This window comes from Musca autumnalis, unplaced genomic scaffold (genome assembly GCF_047663935.1).
Source record: "Musca autumnalis isolate F117 unplaced genomic scaffold, ASM4766393v1 scaffold_3, whole genome shotgun sequence".
Taxonomy (NCBI): Eukaryota; Metazoa; Arthropoda; class Insecta; order Diptera; family Muscidae; genus Musca; species Musca autumnalis.
Genome location: NW_027411866.1, coordinates 24,199,006 through 24,220,293, shown reverse-complemented (window position 1 = coordinate 24,220,293; position 21,288 = coordinate 24,199,006). Strand labels below are relative to the sequence as shown.

General features: G+C 38.0%; 1 protein-coding gene across 3 annotated transcripts; it reads left to right on the top strand.

The window, feature by feature from the left end:
• Positions 1–3,845: 3,845 nt before the first annotated feature.
• Alp12 (Alkaline phosphatase 12) lies at positions 3,846–21,211 on the top strand. 3 transcript variants are annotated; one of them, XM_073978713.1, is made up of 4 exons: positions 3,846–4,226; positions 16,581–17,193; positions 19,324–20,446; positions 20,827–21,211. In XM_073978713.1, exons 2-4 carry the CDS (start codon positions 16,711–16,713, stop codon positions 20,958–20,960), a joined length of 1,740 nt encoding a protein of 579 aa, XP_073834814.1. In that variant the 5' UTR covers positions 3,846–4,226; positions 16,581–16,710; the 3' UTR covers positions 20,961–21,211. The 3 variants fall into 3 exon arrangements, with proteins under 3 accessions (XP_073834814.1, XP_073834813.1, XP_073834815.1); XM_073978712.1 differs by having other exon boundaries at positions 4,093–4,236; XM_073978714.1 differs by lacking the exon at positions 3,846–4,226 and adding an exon at positions 10,346–10,478.
• Positions 21,212–21,288: the final 77 nt, after the last annotated feature.

Genomic DNA, 21,288 nt, shown 5'->3' with positions numbered 1-21,288 from the left:
TCTGCCGAGTATGGTCAGTATGCGCGCGGGATCCACAGGTGGAGGTGGCACCCAAGCTGACAACACTCTTCTGAAAGGGACCTCGTTGACCCCAACGACTGCCAATTGACATCCCTCCCAGAGTTCGCCAAGACCCTCTATCGTGGAAGTGAGGAAATCCAGAGATTCCCTATTTTCACAACAGATGACCCTAACGCCTCTGTATGGAGCGGCACTGCCAAATTGGGTGTGTTTAGGAGGTTCCCCTTCTCCTGCGAACACGATGTCACGCAGACGAGTTTCGATAAGTAGCCATCGATCCTCTCTGATTACCCAATCAGGGTCAGATTTATCGATGACCGCTGCTCGCAACTCATCCGGCACCATCGGTCTGCTTGTTCTTTTTCCCCTGCTGTTGGTCTTGAGATGGGAGCTGGAAGATTCCTTGTGGCCCAAGTTAGCTTGTGAGGCTGAACTGGCTGCGGCATCTTTCCTGCTCCCAGTCTTAGGGCAACCGGCTGGGGAGGTATGAATGATGGGTTGTTGACCTGAAGTGGGCCTCTTTGCACTGGGGAGTGGCTCCTCCATTGACCTGTCTCTCTTCACCGCGATTTTTGGTGGAGATGGATTGGGCTTGGTAGGTGCTCCCCCAGGTGCGGAGACCGGTGTTCGGTCGGACTTCCCAGATTTTGAACTCTTATGATGCGTCCCCTTCGGCTTGGCTGCCTTCTTCTTTGAGGTTTGCCCTGTCTGTGTGACGGGACATCCCTTTGAAGAGAGCTTTGAGGTCGAAGGAGGCGAATCATTTGATGGTTTACGGATCATGTCAACGTCGCTCCCAGTTTGGCCCTTGGGGGCTGTGGGAGTCGATGTAGGCATTGACCTAACCTCTTCGTTTGCCGTAATAAGAGAAAGCTTGCTGATATCAGGTTTTCCCTTGGGTAAGTGAGGGTGAGATCTTTCGATCTTTTTCACTACCTTGAGATTAATCCTGATCAGCTTGCATTCTCTCAGCGTTATAGATGAGGGTTCCCTGTCAATGAACTTCCTGAGGAAGTGCATTGCTCTGTGGTACGCCTTCCTCTTTTTGGCCCATTTACTAGCAGAGCTATCTGAGGTGGTGGGAGCTTTCCCGGCCGGTATTTTGGTCGGAGCTCCTTCCTCAACAGCAGCCAGTCCTTTTGAGCCAGCAACATCGGCTGCGGCCGATGGTTGGGTAGCTGGTGCATCGGTTGGTCCAGAGTTCATACAGGTGGCTGCTTCCACTGAGGTCGAGGCCGACTCATCGTTGACTACAGTCGCTGGAATGACTGTGGTGTTCATTTCGTCATCCGATGAGCCGTCCTCGGCCCCAGTAGAATAGCCACCCTGACTGAGACGCAGGGCCAACGTCTGCTCCAGTATCTCAAGGAGTTTCCGGCTTTGTTCAGCCAAACTGTCAGTGACAGCTCCCAGAGTGGGTACCTTCGGTCCGTCCCCTCCCGACACTACCGTCCCGTCAACCGTTGACTGGGTTGCCCCAGACTTGGTAATAGATTTTGAAGAATTGTCCTTTGGCATTGCATTGTTGTCATCAATCGGATTAGTTTTGGTTGGTTTTTTGTTTAAATTTTTGCTCTCCATACGTCATAGATTTAGTGGGGGAAGTGAGGTCCACCATGGCATAGCCCTCCTGTACCATGGCAAGGACATGACAACTAAGCCATTACTGCGTTGAGATGCCCAGGTATCAACGAGGCTCCGTTCTAATACAGTTGGTACCCTAACTGCAAACCTTAGAACACCGATGGGCACGGTTTCGCCTGACACCCCGGCGTTAGGGGGTCTCTAATAAGTAGGAGACCGCTACTTGGATAACCTTTGGTCGGTCACAGTTCCCCAACTCAACACTTCCAGGGTGTTGAGTGTGGAAACTGTGACCTTAAGCCCCCGCATCGCGTCAAGATTGTTATCCCTGGCGAGGGATGGGCGTATATAAGTGATCAGCTGATCCTAGGATCTTGAATAGCGGATATCCGTATTGCAGAGAATGGGATTATCCAATTCAACTTTAATAAAATTGAGAGAATTTTTCAAAATATGGAGGAAAGGGGCAGAGAATGCATCATGAGTTTTGACGCACTAAATGTTCGCGACGCCGTACTAAGGACGCAGTACTGTTTCCTCCTATCCGGCATTTTGGAAAATTGGAACATTTTCATTGGCACAGAAGGCCATCAGTATTATACGGGACAGACTGTCGTAGATATGGTAGAAAGGATACATACTGCAGCTGAAACCATCGTCGCTACCATCATGTTCAACGTCTGCGATTTGGATCCAATACATCTAGGAGTTTTGTTGCCACATTACGGTGAAGGTGACATTTATCGTGAAGACATGTTTTGGGCCTATGATGTATATCATTGTTAATATTGTTTTCCTATTTAAAAATTGAAACTTTATGTACCTAGAAACGATGCTGGATTTCAGCTTTGTGGATATCTACTGCGATTATAGAGAATACTTCAGATACACATATGACCACGATACGTTCTACATAGAAAGATAGTCCCGGTCCACACTAGCGTGAATTTCATTAAAAAATTTCATGAAATTAGGCGTTCTTAAATGGAATTCCTCACTGCAGATTTAACTCTACTATGGAAGTCGATCTAGAGACGCGCATAATTTCATGAAATTTTTTCAATGAAATCACCCTAGTATGGACCGGGACATATCAACAAATCTTCTCACAACAAGTTCTAGATGATCTAATGGCACTGGCGGAGATGTTCTCCGATGCAGAAGACATACAGGTCTTGAATAAAACCATTATATTTGTTTCAGCCATTACAGCATTCATCAGAATGCTAACAATAAAAGAAGATTTAGGTTTTTTGGAGAAACTGCAAACATTTACCGAGCTGAAACAATTTTTAGATGGAAGTAACTTTTTGAGTAGATCTAGGTTTTTTTCATCACTAACAGCATGGGAAATAATGCTGGCCAACTACCGTAATATGAATATCAACAAATTTACAACGCATTACTCAGTGGAAGGTTTTATCAACTATATCAGAAAACGTGTAGAGGGTACTCCAACTGTACGTGCTGCTGATATAACCATGCTCATGGGATGCTGCATTTTTTTGAACTATGTCAAAGACCTGGCCACTGGCCGGTGACGCATCATTATATGGTATGTATGTCCATCTCCATTGTATGATACGAAAAATTTTCTGTTCATTTTGTTGTTGAACCACAATGGCATTTTCCATTTGTTGTTGAACTATTTCAAACCTCTCTACAGAGACACGATTTACTATTTCAATATCTTCTGGCATATGGTAGATTTGCATTGCGTGAGAAAGAACCGAAATGCATAAATAAATAAAAATAAAACACTTCTGGTATAATAATAAATAAATTCGAGAAACACGTTCGAAGTTGGCACGTGCTTTTTATTCAAAAGGCCTCTGCACATACGGTGCGTTGAGTGTCGAGTTACAAGAGCAACATTATAAAAGTGTAAGTGATGCCAAGTCTTTAAAAAAACAACAATATGCCTGTTCGATAACTTTGCAAGTAAAAAGTTTTTGCAAGTTCTTGCAACTACTTGCAAGAATTCCCAATTCTCTTTTACTGAACAAGTTTGTTATCGAACAGCATTTTGTAAAAGTTTGTGCAAATTTGTACAAACTTTTGGGTTATCTTACTGACCTAATTTGACTGCGTATTAAAGTTTAAAATAATTTAAATTTTGTGGGACAACTCGTGTCACAAAGTGTCACTCAACGGACCGTAAGTGTATGAGGCCTAAAGAGTTACATACACGGGATGTATTCCAAATGTCTTTACCGGATGCTTTGCAGACACAATCCGCCATCTGAAATATTGGATTAATTAATTGTTTTATTTAATCTAACAAATATTTATGTAGCTGGATTTTGTTTTATTGAACAAAAAATAAATAGAATAACAGATATGCTAACTAAATGTAAGTATATACGCTTTCGTTCCACCCCAATATTACTCCACCCTTCTCACAAAAGTGTATCATCTGTCTCGCCCAACAACGAACCTAACCGGCAAGAGAATGATGTGAACGCATATAAACAATTACCCATGCCTTTGGCGATTAGTTTCTCACCAGCGCAGTTGTGGATCACAGTGCTCAACGGAGGAGAATTTGGGTAACAGAACAGAAATCTGTCTTTGTGTCATTTTTATTCCCATCGCAAAACAGAGCTTTTATATTGCACATGGTGAGTACTGGTGAGTACCTATGCCAACATCTTAAATGTATTATTTATTTAATTTATAAATTATTCCAAAGTGCAAAAACATTTTCATTGACATAATGGAAATGGGTGATACGGACGAAAGAGAAGTGTGTCCCTAGTTGATGGTTAATTATTAGTTGTTGTTGTTGTTGCTATTGTTGTATTTTTTAACAGTTGAGGGTGGGAGCTGCTGATGACTTGACAAATTATGAAGTGATGAAAATATTAATGAAAGTATAGAAATAATTTATTTGTTGCGTTCTCCAATTTGAAAATATGTGAATAGAGCCGGCGCCGCCAACTGTGTTGTTTAGGGTGAGCTTCTACGTTCGTGTTGATACCAAAGATAGCCCTTGTTATGCTGATCACAATGATATAAAGTTTCTGTGCTCTAGTCCCTACTACCTGATATAAGGCCCAGGCACAATCGGTCCGTTGTAAATGAATCGGCAAATACGATCCGTTGAGTACCGCGTTACAACAACCACATGAAAACTTTAAGAACGAAATTGGCATCACTTACACTTTTTCCATGTGGTTGTTGTTTCCGACGCGTGACCCGACTCACGTATGTATATGACGCCTGCACATACGGTCCGTTGAGCGTCGTGTTACAACAACCACATGAAAACTTCAAGAACAAACTTGGCACTACTTACACATTTTTCATGTGGTTGTTGTTTCCGACGCGTGACTCGATTCACAACGGACCGTATGTATTCGACGCCTAAAGGGCTCTGCACATACGGTCCGTTGAGCCCTTGTTATGCTGATCACAATGATATAAAGTTTCTGTGCTCTAGTCCCTACTACCTGATATAAGGCCCAGGCACAATCGGTCCGTTGTAAATGAATCGGCTAATACGATCCGTTGACTACCGCGTTACAACACCCACATGAAAACTTTAAGAACGAAATTGGCATCACTTACACTTTTTCCATGTGGTTGTTGTTTCCGACGCGTGACCCGACTCACGTATGTATATGACGCCTGCACATACGGTCCGTTGAGCGTCGTGTTACAACAACCACATGAAAACTTCAAGAACAAACTTGGCACTACTTACACATTTTTCATGTGGTTGTTGTTTCCGACGGGTGACTCGATTCACAACGGACCGTATGTATTCGACGCCTAAAGGGCTCTGCACATACGGTCCGTTGAGCCCTTGTTATGCTGATCACAACGATATAAAGTTTCTGTGCTCTAGTCCCTACTACCTGATATAAGGCCCAGGCACAATCGGTCCGTTGTAAATGAATCGGCTAATACGATCCGTTGAGTACCGCGTTACAACACCCACATGAAAATTTCAAAAACAAACTTGGCATCACTACACATTTTTCATGTGGTTGTTTTTAACGCGTAACACAACGGACAGTATGTATTGGCCCCTAATGGCCCCGGCACATACGGTCCGTTGAGCGTCGCGTTACAACAACCACATGAAAATTTCAAAAACAAACTTGGCATCACTACACATTTTTCATGTGGTTGTTGTTTTTAACGTGTAACACAACGGACAGTATGTATTGGCCCCTAAGTTATCCTTCAAGAAAAAAATCCAAATCTAATTTATATAGAAGTGATTGACATATTAATGTCACATGACGTCATAATCTATTCAAAACGATTCAATGTCTATCAAAAATCACGTGTCTTCTTAAAACACCTGTCAAAAATCTATGATCTAAAGTGTCACAAATTATCATTATGTGGATTGTCAACCCATAGAACAGTTATCTCCCAAAATTATACACATGTATTTGACATATTATTGACTATTTGTTCTCAAAATCATTTCAAAATACCATATACTCTAATCTTATCTAAGATACAAATCTTGGCAAAAACAGAAAAAAAGAAAAACAAACAATTCATCGAGTAAAATAATATTCCATTGTTTAATACTTTTTATAGTTTATCAACGTTTTTGTTTTAGACGATTGTCTTTCCAAATGTCAGGTGCCATATTTTTAATGACAGCCCTTTAATAAATCCGCCGAAATAAATCAATTTTAATGGAAAACTCAATATGGCTTCTCTAACTTAAAGCAGCTTGCAAAATGCCTTGTCATTAATATGAAAGCAATAGCAGTGTGAGTGGTGAAAAAAATGTGTTTCAAGTATTGCCACTTCAAAAATCACTGACTGTATTTAGATTGTTTTGAAGGAGATAAGTGGGTCTGTGGGTCTATTGAGGGGGTTCTAGAGCAGGGACGCGATTCTTTTCAAAGACAGTATAGTGAGCGCGCCCACTGAGTTGTTTTTGCATTTGCTTCTCCCTCTCGCGTACATTGTACGTGTACATAAACAAACGATGAACATCATGTGGTTGTTTTTTTTTCACCCATGCATACACACATGCTTTATTATTGATTGAAATATTATGGGCGACGCTGTTCTAGAGTGAAATGTTTCAAATTTCAACAACAACCACATGAAAAAAGTGTAAGTGGTGCCAAGTTTTCTTTTGTAGTTTTCGTGTTGTTAGGGGCCAAATACAATCCAACCAATGTGAGTCGCGTGACGCATTGAAAACATCAACCACATGAAAATTTCAAAATAAAACTTGTCATTACTTAAGGCCGCGGCAGATACGGTCCCTTGAGCGTCGCGTTACAACAACCACATGAAAACTTCAAGAACAAACTTAGCATCAATTAAGCTGTAAACACATCCAACGTTTGAGTAAAGTTTTGTGTCATTTCAGGTAGAAGAATAAAGAACAATTTAAACTTGGCAGCACTTTGTCTTTTATTCATCTACCAGAAATGACACAAAACTTCATGGGCGTAGCCAGGAATGCTTTTATTTTTTGTCTTTATTCTTCTACCGGGAATGACACAAAATTTTACTCAAACGTTGGATGTGTTTAAGGTAGAAACACAATGAAATACGCCGCTTTATCACGCTCAGTTTCATGTAAAAGATTAAAAGGAAAAGTACTACCTAATTCAAATTAATTAGACAGCATCTAAAATAATTAGTACTTGGCCTTTAATCTTTGACAATAAACCAGACGTGACCAAAAAGAGCGAGCAATATTTTTGCGAATGTATGGGTAATTTTACACTGACAGAACGGATGGGTCGATTTTTCATATCGTGTGCACAATGAAGAAAAATATTAGCATGTATGTATTTTTAATTGGAAAATAATATGTATAAAAATATCTATGAAATGAGAACTAAGAAAATAAAATAATCAATTCAGACAATGGCAAAGGACAATATACAAAATATTTCGAACTTTGCGAGATTATGATTAACTTTGCTAATGTATATAATTTCAAAAATAACTTATTTATTGTTTAAAACTATATATGACATGAGATTTAAGAAAAAAAATATTTAATTCAAATGACAATGTAAAAGAATATGTTATATAAGATAATTCGAAATTGGCGAGGTTAACCAAAGCTTCTCAGTGTATCAACAGTTATAAAAACAAGCGACATAAACCTGCTTGCATGACATTCAGCACAAAACTAAAGCGAGAAATCAAAACATTTATTCTCTTAGTTATGTTCATCGTCTGCATTCGGGTCGTGTGTGTGTAAATTGCCGAAAAACTTCGGCCCCGCTGTGCCAAATGTGAACATGTCTGCAATAAACTGAGCGTGAAAGAAGCAGAGTATTTCATTCTGTTCACACCTTTAGGGCTTTACCCTGCGTTTACACATGATAGGACAGTTGAGTACATGTATTGTTTGTCAAAACCCCAAAACTTGCCTGTGTGAAGTAGGCGTCCAAACAACTGCAAAAACAGTTCTAAAATTATGAATGAAAATCATCGATTTCTTTTTGTTTTCCGTTCACATATCTTGTTTTTGTTTATGTTCGTTTGTTTTCAACACATTTCAATAATTATCTCCCTTATTTTTACAAAAATGTGAAAAATTTGTTAACCCCACTGTCTGTGAAAAAATGATGGACAGCTGGAAGACAGCCGACAAATGTATGTATGTGTTAGTAAATCAGAGTTGTATTTGAAGTCAAACTGTCTGGTGTAAACGCCTAGTTATGCACTCGGGGAAAAATTGTTCCTTACTCTAAAGTCACACGTTGAAACTTTCATATGAAACTTTCACAGATTTTGGGAGAGAATGGAGGCGAAAGTTTTTACGTATGGTAAAGCCGTAAACGCATCCAACATTTCAGTAATATTGGGCGTCATTTCTGATAAAGAAAAATTCAATCTATGTTTCCCTTGCCCCTATATTCTTTTACTAGAATCGACGCCCAACTTTATTGAAACGTTGGATGTATTTACGGCTTAAGACGACAGTATGAAGGCCAAAACTCAGTCAGATTTTCTGTTCATTTTCCTGTTTTTCAAATTGTAGAGGAGAACATCATCATCCGATGGAGAGCCTTAAGGCCTGCGTACATAAGCTGCTTTGCCTGATTGCCTTGCTTACCTGCTTCATTTCTGACGTAATAAAAATAATAGAATAAAGACGAAATTTCGAACTGGGTTGCCATCAGTTGGAAATTGGGTCGGCCTTCTTTGTTCTTTTATTTTTTTATTGAAGCAGCAAAGCAAGGCAATCAGGCAAAGCAGCTTATGTACGCAGGCCTTAAGGGTGTGAACAGAATGAAATACGCCACTTTTTCATTCTACCTTTAAAGGTGCAAGCACAATGAGAAATTCATGCTTAAAAGAAATCCAAGATAGCATTTGTATTAGGTAGTACTTGGCCTTTGTTCATTTACATGAAATTGAGCGTAAAGCAAGCAACAAAAGTTATTATGTTTCTTAAGGCCTGGGTACATAAGCTGCTTCGCCTGGTTGCCAGCTTTCCTGCTTCATTTTTGACATACGAAAAATAAAAGAATAAAAAAGAAAGGGCGACCTCGTTCGAAATTGGATCGGCCTTTTTATTCTTTTATTTTATGTTATGTCAGAAATGAAGCAGGAAAGGAAGGCAACCAGGCGAGGCAGCTTATGTACACAGGTCTTTAGGAAATGTAAAGGCCTGCGTACATAAGCTGCCTTGCCTGCTTACCTTGCTTACTTCTGATAAAAGAATAAAAAAGAAAAGGGCAACCCAGTTCGAAATTTCCTCGGCCTTCTTTATTCTTTTATTTTTATTATGTCAAAAATGAAGTAGGAAAGCAAGGCAATCAGGCAGAGCAGCTTATGTACGCAGGCCTTAAAGGCCTTGAAACATAAGCGGTTGGCTTTCTGGCTGAAGTCATTTCTGGTAAAAGACCAAGTTCGACCTAATTCTAGAGTTGGGCAATCTCGTTCAATTGAACGATCCGGATCACTGTCCTCGTTCAAAGACGAATGAGTAACATCATAAAAACCAAAGTGTGAAATTAAGTATACGCAGTTTTGTCAAATAAATTACCGGTGTCCATTGAACGAGATAGTGATCCGGATCGTTCAATTGAACGAGATTGCCCAACTCTACCTAATTCAAATGTGGTTCTGAAATTTCTTTAAGTATCAAAAGAGCAAACCGTAGAAAATTAAGCCCTGTGTACATAAGCTGCCTCGCCTGATTACCTTACTTCCCTGCTACATATCTGACATAATAAAAATAAAAGAATAAAGAAGGCCGAGCAAATTTCGAACTGGGTTGCCCTTTTCTTTTTTATTCTTTTATCAGAAGCAAGCAAGGCAAGTAGGCAAGGCATCTTACGTACCCAGGGCTTTAAGGGGTGAGTACATAAGCTGCCTTGCCTGCTTATCTTCTTTGTGGAACATTACATTTTTTATCTCGAGTGTAAATAAAATTTACTCACAAAAACCTTTTAGTAACCTTTCGATTACGAAGAGGAAGAATGAGAGAAAACAAACTATTTCCAAAATCACGCATCTTTCTTGCTCTTTACTTTTCGGCAGACTGATATTTTTATTGAATTTTTCATTAGATCTCCTTAAGCTAAGAGCTAAAGATTTCGTCGATGAAAGGTATTGAGTGCAAAGTTAAGCCGATGACGACGATCATGGTGACGAGGGCAACCAACCAGCCAATAACTGACAAAATGACGATGATGTTGTTTATGGCCATAAGCGTGAATGCTTTTGTTAATTATATTTATGTGTATATTTATCAGTATACCATTTTTTGTTTAAACAAAATGTTAAACAAACGCCTGTAGACGAATTTAGTGTATTTTTATATCTGTTTAAGAGTGGAGCGCTCGCTTTGCCGGCAGATAAAGTTTATGAAACGGGTAAACAATCTAAAAAAAAACAGTGAATTTTTTAAAGAAAAAGTATGTGTTAATTAGATTGAAATGTTTTTTAAATAATTTTACAAAACAAATATAAATTAAAGCATCAATAAGTGTGAAATAGACATCAGCTGTTTTGTTTTTTTTAGCTTTGTTTTCGTATCAAATCAAGGTGATGCTTGAAAATTTCCGCTAAAATCTTTTTAGAAATGTTTTAAATAAGAAACCAGTTTTCTATTATTCAAAACGAGAGTGAAACGAGTTGTCAAACAGCTGTTTTTTGTGCGTTTTGTTTTGCTATAATGAATAATTGAAGAAATTAAAAAAATTAACATAGACAAATGGATAGGAGAGAGACAAACAGAGGCTATACATACAAATTATGAAATTATTTGAGTAAAGAAACCTTTAAGTTGTTTTCAGTAAATCTCACAGCCCAATGCGAGGACATTTTCTCAGAGACTCACTTAAGGCCTCGGCACATACAGTCCGTTGAGCGACGCGTTGCGAGTCAAAAACAACAACCACATGAAAAATGTGTAAGTGATGCCAAGTTTGTTCTCGGTGTTTTTATGTGGTTGTTGTAACGCGACACTCATGACCGTATGTATTTGGCCCCTTAGGCCGCCATCAGACCATCTGCTTTTTCACATGCATGTTGTCACTTTGGGTATACTAATATACAAAACAGCTGATGTCATACATGAGAAAAAGCAGATGGTCTGATGGCGGCCTTATGCAAAGTTTACATTTACGAAACCACTCGATTTGAACTGTCAATTCCATAGCTCAAACGTCAAATGAAATCTCATCTGGAGTTCATTTGACGTTTGACCTATGGATTTGACAGTTGAAATCGAGTGGATTTCGTAAATGTAAACCAAGCATTAGACACATCAAATAACTGCAATTAATAGTCCTTAAGCCGAAAACACATCCAACGTTTGATTAAAGTTGGCGTTATTTCTGGGGCTCAATTCTTGTTCTACGAAAATTTGAAACGAAAACATTTTTAAACGAAATAAATGACAAATGAAAAAGATTATAAAGAAAATATTTTTCATTTCAAATTTTCATAGAACAAGAATCCAGCCCCTGGTAGAGAAATAAAAGACAAAGTGCAGCCAAGTTGGAGTTTTTCTACAATCTTTTACCCGAAATGGCGCAAAACTTTACTCAAACATTGGATGTGTTTTTGGCTTTAAAAGCATCGGTACATAAGATCCATAACATTCTTGTTTAATGTTAGGTTTACATTTACGAAATCCACTCGATTTCAACTGTCAATTCCATTGCTTAAACGTCAAATGAAATCCAATGGATTTCAAATGAGATTTCATTTGACGTATACACAAAGAAATTGACAGTTGAAATCCACTCGATTTCTTGAAGGTAAATGAAGTCATATGTGTGTACCGCGGCCTTTAAACAAGAGTGCCATGCCACCATGTATTTCCGCCTTTAAAACTATTTTATAAGCGTGAAAATGCAATAGAAAATTTAAATATGCCGATATAATATTTCTAATCAGAATTTATCGCATGTTTGGCCCAGCACATAATAATAAACATTTTTGAATTTACGCCACAAAGCCTTATCGCCGTAGTATTTATTTTGTAATATAATGATTTTAATTTTAGAATTCTCCTTCAACATTGTTGCTTGATATCTTTGTTGAGGAGGATAATAAAGGCAGCAAGTAGTAAATATTATTGTTTTAGGGCTATCGTAGACTATTGGCATTCCACTTTAGATGAAAGTATGCAAATAATTTCGCAGCAATTAAAACTAGTTGTTTTTTTTTTAACTATTTTAATCAACTTTTTAGGTGTGCTTAAGTTATTTTTGGAAAAAGGCAAACCTAGGAAACCTAGTCCGAATTTATGTCGGCCATTCTTAAAGGCATCGCCTTGCCTGCTTCATTTCTGACATAATAAAAATAAAATAATAAAAAAGGAAGCGCCAACTTAGTTCGAAATTGGTTCATCCTTCTTTACTCTTTTATTTTTATTATCTCAGAAATAAAGGAAGGCAAGAAAGGCGGTCGGCGAGACATACCCAAGCATGGGGCTAGAACTTTACGGTCCCATTTTTTTCCTAAGCCTCTCTATCTAATAAGAAGCGATGTCAAACCAGGCAGGAAAGGCATATGAAATGATTCGTCTGCCGATAAATCAAAAACTACATTTCATAAACCCATTGTAGCTGGAGAAAAACTTTTTTGTTCTTGGTAGGATGAAGCCTACATTGCTTGTTGAAGTCAAATTTCCGATTAAAAGTTTTAAATTTCAAAATCGCCATGCACTTGTTCCATACTTCATAAGGTTAAATACCTGTCTTGGATTTTTTTATCCTTTATTTATTCCACTTGGGAACATAGGACTTCTACAAAAGAATTCCATCTTATTTTATCGTTACAAATATGTTTGAAATTATCTAAGTTTGTATTTTGCTTTTCAATTTCATGCAGGACCGTTCTTCGCCACGTGTTCCACGTGTTTCTTGGTCGCCCAGAACGTCTGCTACCTTGTGAGTTCCATTCCAAGGCCATTCCGGTTATGCTGTACTGTGGCTTACGTAGTGTATGGCCTATCCATTTCATTTTCTTCTTGTTATTTGGCGGATTATGAGTTCCTCGTTTGTCATTATCCATAGATCAGTATTTGTGATTCGGTTTGGCCAGAATATGCGACAAATTATACGAAGGTATCTGTTCACGAATGTCCGAAGTCTTTGGATTATATGTGACGTAGTTTTCCACGTTTCGCTACCATAAAGTAGGGTGGATTTTACACACGCCTTAAAAATTCGTAATTTGGTCTTCATTGAAATTTGTGTTGATCGCCATATTTTATTTAGTCGACCGAAAGCGGCGCGAGCTTTGTTGAGTCGGTTTTTTAAATCATCATCGATTCCTCCATACTCTGCCATTACGCTACCAGGGTAACAAAAAACCGATACGTATTCAATTTGTTGGTTTTCAATGTGAATATGCATATTTGTGGTGTTATTTACCCGCATTGCTTTTGTCTTGTCTGTGTTGATTTCTCATTGAGTTTTTCTTGCATATCGGTGAACTTGTGCCACAATAAGCAGATGTCATCTGCGAAGTCTAATTTTCGGTGCAATTTCCAGACGATTCCCCTTTTCTGTCTGTCTTGGATGGCGACATAATAATTTTACCGTGTCGCAATAGTTCAAACCATAGGGCAAGACATCGCCACAAGCACATCATCAGCATAAGACAATACCAATACAATACAATACCTCCTGTGGAAGAGCTGGCTTGTCGCTGACAAATATGTTGCACAACATCGGATTCAAGAGTCTGGAAAACCAGATAAAAGCCAATAAGTCTGCGTTTTTGGTAATCGAAGCCAAATTATTACAGCTGTCAGTCTCCTATGCCAGGCGAAGTCAAAGTCATTAAAAAAATTGAGTTCTACAGCGATATTGCCTTGCCTTTTGATGAGACCTAAAATATGTTGAAATCCCCGTTCTGAAAACCAACTGTATTTTCTCTTCCATAATTTTCTTTGTATTTTCAGGAATGAAGGACTCAAAAAGTTACTTACAGCCTGTTTCTGTATATCGAAACGAAAATGTGTGCGAATGAAACAAACCCGAACTTTAGTTTTCGAAATATTATTACTTTTGCTTCAAAACAAAAACAAATTTGAAAACACACGAGTTTGGTCGTCTTTCATTCGCACACCTTTTCGTTTCGACATACAGAAGCAGGCTGTTAAGCTGGAATAACATTTGCCTGTAACTGTCACATTGGTCGGGAGGACCTCTTTCACCAATTGGTACCAACTTCGTCTCTTTGCAGAACTTGGGGAAGAAGCCCAGATTGAAGCATTGGTAAAAAAGGGATTGTAAAGGCCTACGTACATAAGCTGCCTTGCATGGTTGCCTTGTTTGCTTCTGATAAAAGAATAAAAAAGAAAAGGGCAACCCAGTTCGAAACTTGCTCGGCCTTCTTTATTCTTTTATTTTTATTATGTCAGAAATGAAGCAGGAAAGCAAGGCAACCAGGCAAGGCTGCTTATGTACCAAGGGCTTAAGAAATGCAAACAAAACCTTGGCTGGGATAAACGCCACAAAATATGGTTGCAAAAATTGACGTAAAACTCTGTTTTTTCGAATATTTTTGTGGGGTTTTTTGCATTTTGTTATAGTATTGTCCGTTATCTATCATTTTACGCTTATAACGCTACATTTGATCTACGCATTTCCACGCAATAGGCCTAAAACCCAAGCTATTCAAAAAAATCGACTTTTTTCTAATTTTCTACTTTTGACGAAAAATTTAAGTATGCCTAAAAATCTAATCATAAATGTTAAGCTGAAAACAGATACAACGTTTTATTAAAGTTTTGCGTTGGGCGTCGAGAAAAAAACAACAACAACAGGGCGACGACGATACCAAAGTCCAGCGTTTATCTGTTTGCCGGCATATATTTCAAATGAATTTGAATTTCGGCATCATGCCCAGCAGTGTAAAAACGGCCAAAACGACACAAAACTTTACCCAAACGTTGTATCTGTTTACAGCTTTAGAATAATATAAGTCCCAATTTACATTGGGCGAGTTTACTTGCGGCAATTGTCATTTTGTAGGAGAGAGAGGTGAGGCATATGGTAACCCTTTGCCTCTCAGCACCCTCTCTCACCTACAAACTGACAATTGCCGCAAGTAAACTCGCCTAATGTAAATTGGGACTAAAGTCAGGGGATTTGTTAGGAATATAGTAATGCTATGTTTACATTTACGAAATCCACCCGATTTCATCTGTCAAATCCATAGGTTAAACGTCAAATGAAATCCAATGGATTTCAGATGAGATTTCATTTGACGTTTGAGCTATGGAATTGACAGATGATATCGAGTGGATTTCGTAAATGTAAACTTAGCAAAAGAGTGTTTTCTCAATCAAAAACCATGGGATTGGCATGTAAGGATGCACCAATATTACCCTCCAAAGTTTTTGGAACTTTTAAAAGAATGCCCGATTGCAGAAAAACTATAAGTTTTAGAGAAAAAAGTTAATTTTTAAAAAATGCTTAGAAAGTCTCAGAAATATAATTTTCATAAACAGTTTTAAGTTTTCTCGCAAAAAAATTCTCGGCGCTAAGTGGGTTAACTGACACATTGGTCAGGAGGGGAGCTCCTTTAACAAATTAGAACCATCATGGTCTCTTTCAAGGACTTGGGGAAGTAGCCCAGATTGAGGCAGTGCTACATCAGGTATTATATTGAGCCCTGACGATTTACATGACGGCCTTCGGGCCGGCCCACATCATTGAAAATTAGGATTCCATGCTAATTCCATCTCGCTGAAGCTTCCTGCTTCATTTACCATTAATTATGTTCAAGTGTGCAGCAGTTACAAAATAGGTTATTGATGTGTCCTTTGCTTACAGAAAGTGATACGTCTACTTCAAATATGCAGCCGATTAGTATAAAATTTGTAACGATTTCCCCAAAAAAAAGTATTTTGCGGTAAGCTCCACAATGTTGATGCATTAATATGCTTAAACGAATTGATTTCAGGATTCTGCTTGGTGTTCAAAGTTCTGTAAAGCTTCCTCTTGATTTTGCCATACATTAAAGCCAAGTGTGCAGCAGTTGAGAAATTTTCGTCTCGAAGGACCAAATGCTTTCTTTTATATTACAAAATGAATTGATCTGAGCTTCGCATTACAAAATTTGTTATTATCATATGCTCTGATTTCTGCTTCTTTGTCCCCTTCAAGTGTGCAGCCGATTAGTATTAAATTTGTGGCATTTATTTTGTTTGTTGTTATTTTTTTAAGCAGCCATGTTTTTTTTTTTTTTTAAATCGCCGAAAGATCTTCTATTTTCCGTTCCTTTAATTTTATGCAAAACTTATTACTTGAGAGCAATTTTGTCAATTTTGTTTTCTCTTTTGCTACTTTTACTATTAAAAAAGTATAGGAACAAAGCTATTTATAGATCAATTTTCCGTATAGATATTTACGACAATTTGGAAAATTTTCACACGTTTCTTCTCCAGCAGTTTCTCTAAGTGATAACAATCCGCCATATATAAACAGAAAAATAAAAAAAAACATACTGCTAAATTAAAAACAATAACACTTCTACATCTTATCTTACAGAGTTGCTGGCAACCTTTTAGAACCAGCTAGACTGATATCACCAACACCTCTCTCTCGCTCTCCCTCTCTATCTGAACAAAAGAAAATATAAAACAAATCTTACAGCAATCGAATCACATTAGTCTTCAACATGGCCAGAGATCGCAAACGTCATAGCGCTGTGAACAGTACCAGCAGCACCCTGGAGCTGCCCATGGATAGCTACAGTCAAAGTTCCACCGCTATGGATTTGAAGCCACGCAAACCGAGAGTTTTTAGATCAAAGATTTTCATTATTGCTGTCTCCTTTTCGACAATTTTGCTGTTAGTAATGACCTCAGCCTTTGTGGTCCATTATACTGTGGGATTTTCATCACCAAGTCTACCCGATGTCGGTGAAAAAGATGCTTTAGTTATGGCTTTGCCTACGGAACAACGTGTTTGGATTGAAGAAGGTATTTCGGAGTTAAGAAATGCCGTGGAGCGGAGAGATAATAAGCGTAGAGCAAAGAATGTCATATTATTTGTGGGTGATGGTATGGGTCCGAATACTGTTACGGCGGCAAGAATAATGGGTTTCCAGGAGGAGGGTCTAATGGCATGGGAAAAATTCCCCGATATGGGTCTTTTGAAGGTAAGTTTCCACAAAACGTATGTTTATAAAAACAGTGAAAGCTTATGCTTGGTTTACATTTACGAAATCCACTCGATTTCAACTGTCAAATCCATAGGTTAAACGTCAAATGAAATCCAGATGAGATTTCATTTGAAGTTTGAGCTATGGATTTGACAGTTGAATTCGAGTGGATTTCGTAAATGTAAACTTAGCATTAGATTGCTTTGAAAAAATATGCCTCATTATGCGTAAATGAATTCATCTCAGATTAATTCTCTAGAGCATCCTCTTCCAATTGCCGTTCATCAAGTTCATGTGTGCAACAATTGAGATTTTTTTTGTGTCTCGAAGGACCAAATTTCCATTTGTAGATTTTATCAGAAAATTAATCGTTTGTGGCTTCTGCTTGCAAAGTCTGTTACTGTTGCGTACTCTACTTATAGGTTAAGACTACCGAATTCGAGTGTTCAACCGTTATTCGCCAATTTGTAACAATTGTCTCAAAAATATACAAGACCACCCATAATGGTGATGCATTATTAGGCACAAACGAATTGATCTCAGCCTACCAAAGGATGTTCAAGATCAAAAAATTATACTCTTTCAAATGCCGTTCATTAAGTTCATGTGTGTAGCGGTTGAGATTTTTTGTGTCTAGAAGGACCAAATTCCTTTTTGATTGAGATGTTACGAAAATGAATTGATTTGAGCCACCAATTGCAGTTGTGCATTGATAATACATCAAATCGGTGAAATATCAAACCTTTCAAAGCTTAGCGACCTGCTTTTAAGTTTCAAGAATAGTTTTATAAATCATCGAATTGTGGATTCTTCAACAAAAACGCATAACTCTGGCATTTCTTTTAAATTTGCCGTTTTGCAAAGCGATGCCTCTAATCAAATGGCTTACTGTGTCTTATCGTTAATGGATACTTTACACGATATGTTTTTTTACATATGAGTTGTCACTTTTTACATACCAAATGTATACGCAAAGTTACAACACATGGTATAAGTAAAGATGTAGATTTAAATGAAAAAAATCTATAGAACCCTTGTTTTTCTTGAATTCCTAAAACTTCAAAATAAAAGCAACAATTGGGTTTGTTTACAATGCATTTTTTGAGCATTTTATAAAAAACGCGAAAAATGAATGAAGAGTTATGTTTTCTCCACATAATCGAGTTGTGAATATGATAAACTGATTGTTTCAATGCAAATCTCACCAATTTCTTCCATACAAATGGTCTAAAAACAATTTTAAAAATCATTGAATTCGATTGTTTTTAAAATTGTTTGGCATATTCAAACACCACACACTAGAGTTGTGTAGTTCCGGAACGAACTAGTTCCAAGGAACTATTCCGGACAAGGAACTATTGGAACTATATCCGGCTCTTTCATTTATATAGTTCCTTTAGTTCATATAGTTCCAGCCGTGCATATAATTCCTTTCATTTATATAATTCATTTTCTTTCTTCGATCTTTCACGTTTGGTTCCTTCATCATTCAGATGCGGCCACATTGTTAAATAAATGTAAATTACATCCTCGTTACATTGCTGCAATTTATTTATTTTTGTGTCAATTCATCCATCAAAAAATGAAAACAAAAAGGAAGAGAAAGATGCGTTAAACTACTTCATTCTCGGAACTATTTGGAATTAAGGAAATAAAAAGAACGAGGAACGAGAAAGATGCATTGAACTATAACGGTCCCGGAACTATTTGGAATGAAGGAAATAAAAAGAACATGGAACGAGAAAGATGCATTGAACTATATCGCTCTCGGAACTATTTGGAACTATGGAACTATATTAAGGAACTAGTTCCTTTTGGCAAAAGGAACTGGAAAGATCGATCCGCTCCAGGAACTATATTGCCCAACTCTACCACACACACATACACACAGTTTGTTTATATTGTTTTGAAGTTTTAGGCATACTCGAATGAAAAAAAATTTAAATTGACATAAAGCTTTGGCTAACCTTTCTTATTAAACCATGTTACAACACATATGTAAAATAACATATCGTGTAAAACACCTATAATTCCGACAAAGCCAATCCACAAAGCTTACAGCACAACAGTGTCTTCCTTGTTTTGAAGTTTCAGTTACATATCTCACCTTCTATCTCTCTCTTTCAGACATACTGCGCCAATAAACAAGTTCCTGACTCATTCTCCACGGCCACAGCTCTCTTCTCGGGCGTTAAGGTAAACTACGAAACCGGTGGTGTTGATTCCTCAGTAACGTTGGCCAACTGTACGGCCTCCCTAAACCCTGATCGTCATGTCCACTCCATTCTAAAAATGGCCCAAGATGATGGTAAACTAACCGGTTTTGTTACCAATACCCGTGTCACACATGCCACACCTGCCGCTCTATATGCCCACACACCTGATCGTCGCTGGGAATGTGAACAAAAAATGCCTGCCACTGCAGTGAATGAGGGTTGTCGTGATATTGCCCGCCAATTAATTGAAGAACCAACTGGCCAAAAGATCAACGTCATTATGGGTGGTGGACGTCAAATGTTGGTTTCCGGTGTCAGTGATTCTGAGGCTGATCCCATCGACACATGGTCTTGTAATTCTGCTGACGGCCGTAATCTTATACAAGATTGGGCCAACATTAAGGAAGCCAACAATGAAGCAGCAGTTGTGGTACAAAACACCGGAGAACTGGAAGCCATTAACGCCGAGGAGACTGATTATGTTTTGGGCGTCTTTGCCAATGGTCATTTGAAATATGAACATGAAAGAGATACCTCACCCAACGGAATGCCCTCATTGAAACAAATGACCCTAAAAGCATTGGAAGTTTTAAGATCGAAGAATCAAGGGTTCCTTTTGGTGGTAGAGGGTGGTATGATTGATCAGGCCCATCATAGAGGTACAGCACGCAAGGCTCTTAGTGAGGTATTGGCATTCAATGATGCCATTAATGCAACCATCAATGCTTTGGGTTCAGATCTGGAAGACACTTTGGTTATTGTTACCGCAGATCATTCGCATACCTTATCCATAAATGGTCATGCCTCAAAGGGTGCCAACATTTTGGGTGTTGCCGGAAATTCAAAGACCGAGGGTACTCCATATACCACTTTGACATATGGTACAACATATCAAGGTTTCCAACCTGATGAAAATGGTTTGAGAAAAGATCCCACTCTGCAAGATACAACGGATTGGGAATATACTCAACAGGGTGCCATCAATACCGATGAAAATTATCATGGCGGCAGTGATGTGACAATACATGCAACAGGTAAGTTCAACAACGAGCATAAGTTGTACGATATTTAATCAAACAAATGTAGTAAGTGCAATACATAAGTGGTCTGTTACTTTCATGGTGGAATAAGAAGGTGTTACATCATATCATACCAAACGTCAAAATTGTTCACAATAACGGATTGCTGTAAATTGCTTGTTTACCTTTTGTATGTGATTTTATTCACAATAATGCATTTTGACAACTAGTGTGACAATCAGCTGTTTTTCCCGTTGTACCTGTATTATTGTGGAAGATTACTAAGGTGGAAGATTACAAATTTCACTTAACTAGTCTATATACGTTTCTCTTTATCTCTCTTTCTAAAAAATAAACAGCAATTTCATGATTCTTTTTTATTTCTCTTCTTCTAGGTGCAATGTCATATCTTTTCCACGGAGTTCACGAACAATCGTATGTAGCCCACGCCATTACATACGCCCTGCGTATTGGCCGCTTCCGTGATAGTTCAATTGCTGAAAGTTTAGCGGATTTATTACCCCTCTAAGGCTTCAAGATACTGTAAATCTGAAGCAAATAAATCAACCATCTTGAATATATCCCAATATTTCTGTAGTTTTAAGTTATTTTTTTAAGTAGTTAATTACAACAAATGTGAGGCAGATTTTTCCTAAGAGGAATTTTGTGATATTTAACGCTCAAAAGTTTATAACAAAAAACTTTAAAAACTTTTTTAGAATTAAGGTTTGAAAAGAAAACGAAAATAAACGTTATTTTATAAGAAAAGATATACATAAACAAGGAGATCAGATTTGGCGCAATTTTGTTTTAATCATTAAATTGACCGAAACACGTCAATGATGCTAATATTTTGA

Coding starts and splice junctions, on each gene's coding strand:
- Alp12 (XM_073978713.1), top strand. CDS start 16,711: ATGGCCAGAGATCGCAAACGTCATAGCGCTGTGAACAGTACCAGCAGC. Junction 17,194..19,323: donor CCGATATGGGTCTTTTGAAG/GTAAGTTTCCAC, acceptor TCTCTCTTTCAG/ACATACTGCGCCAATAAACA. Junction 20,447..20,826: donor TGTGACAATACATGCAACAG/GTAAGTTCAACA, acceptor CTCTTCTTCTAG/GTGCAATGTCATATCTTTTC.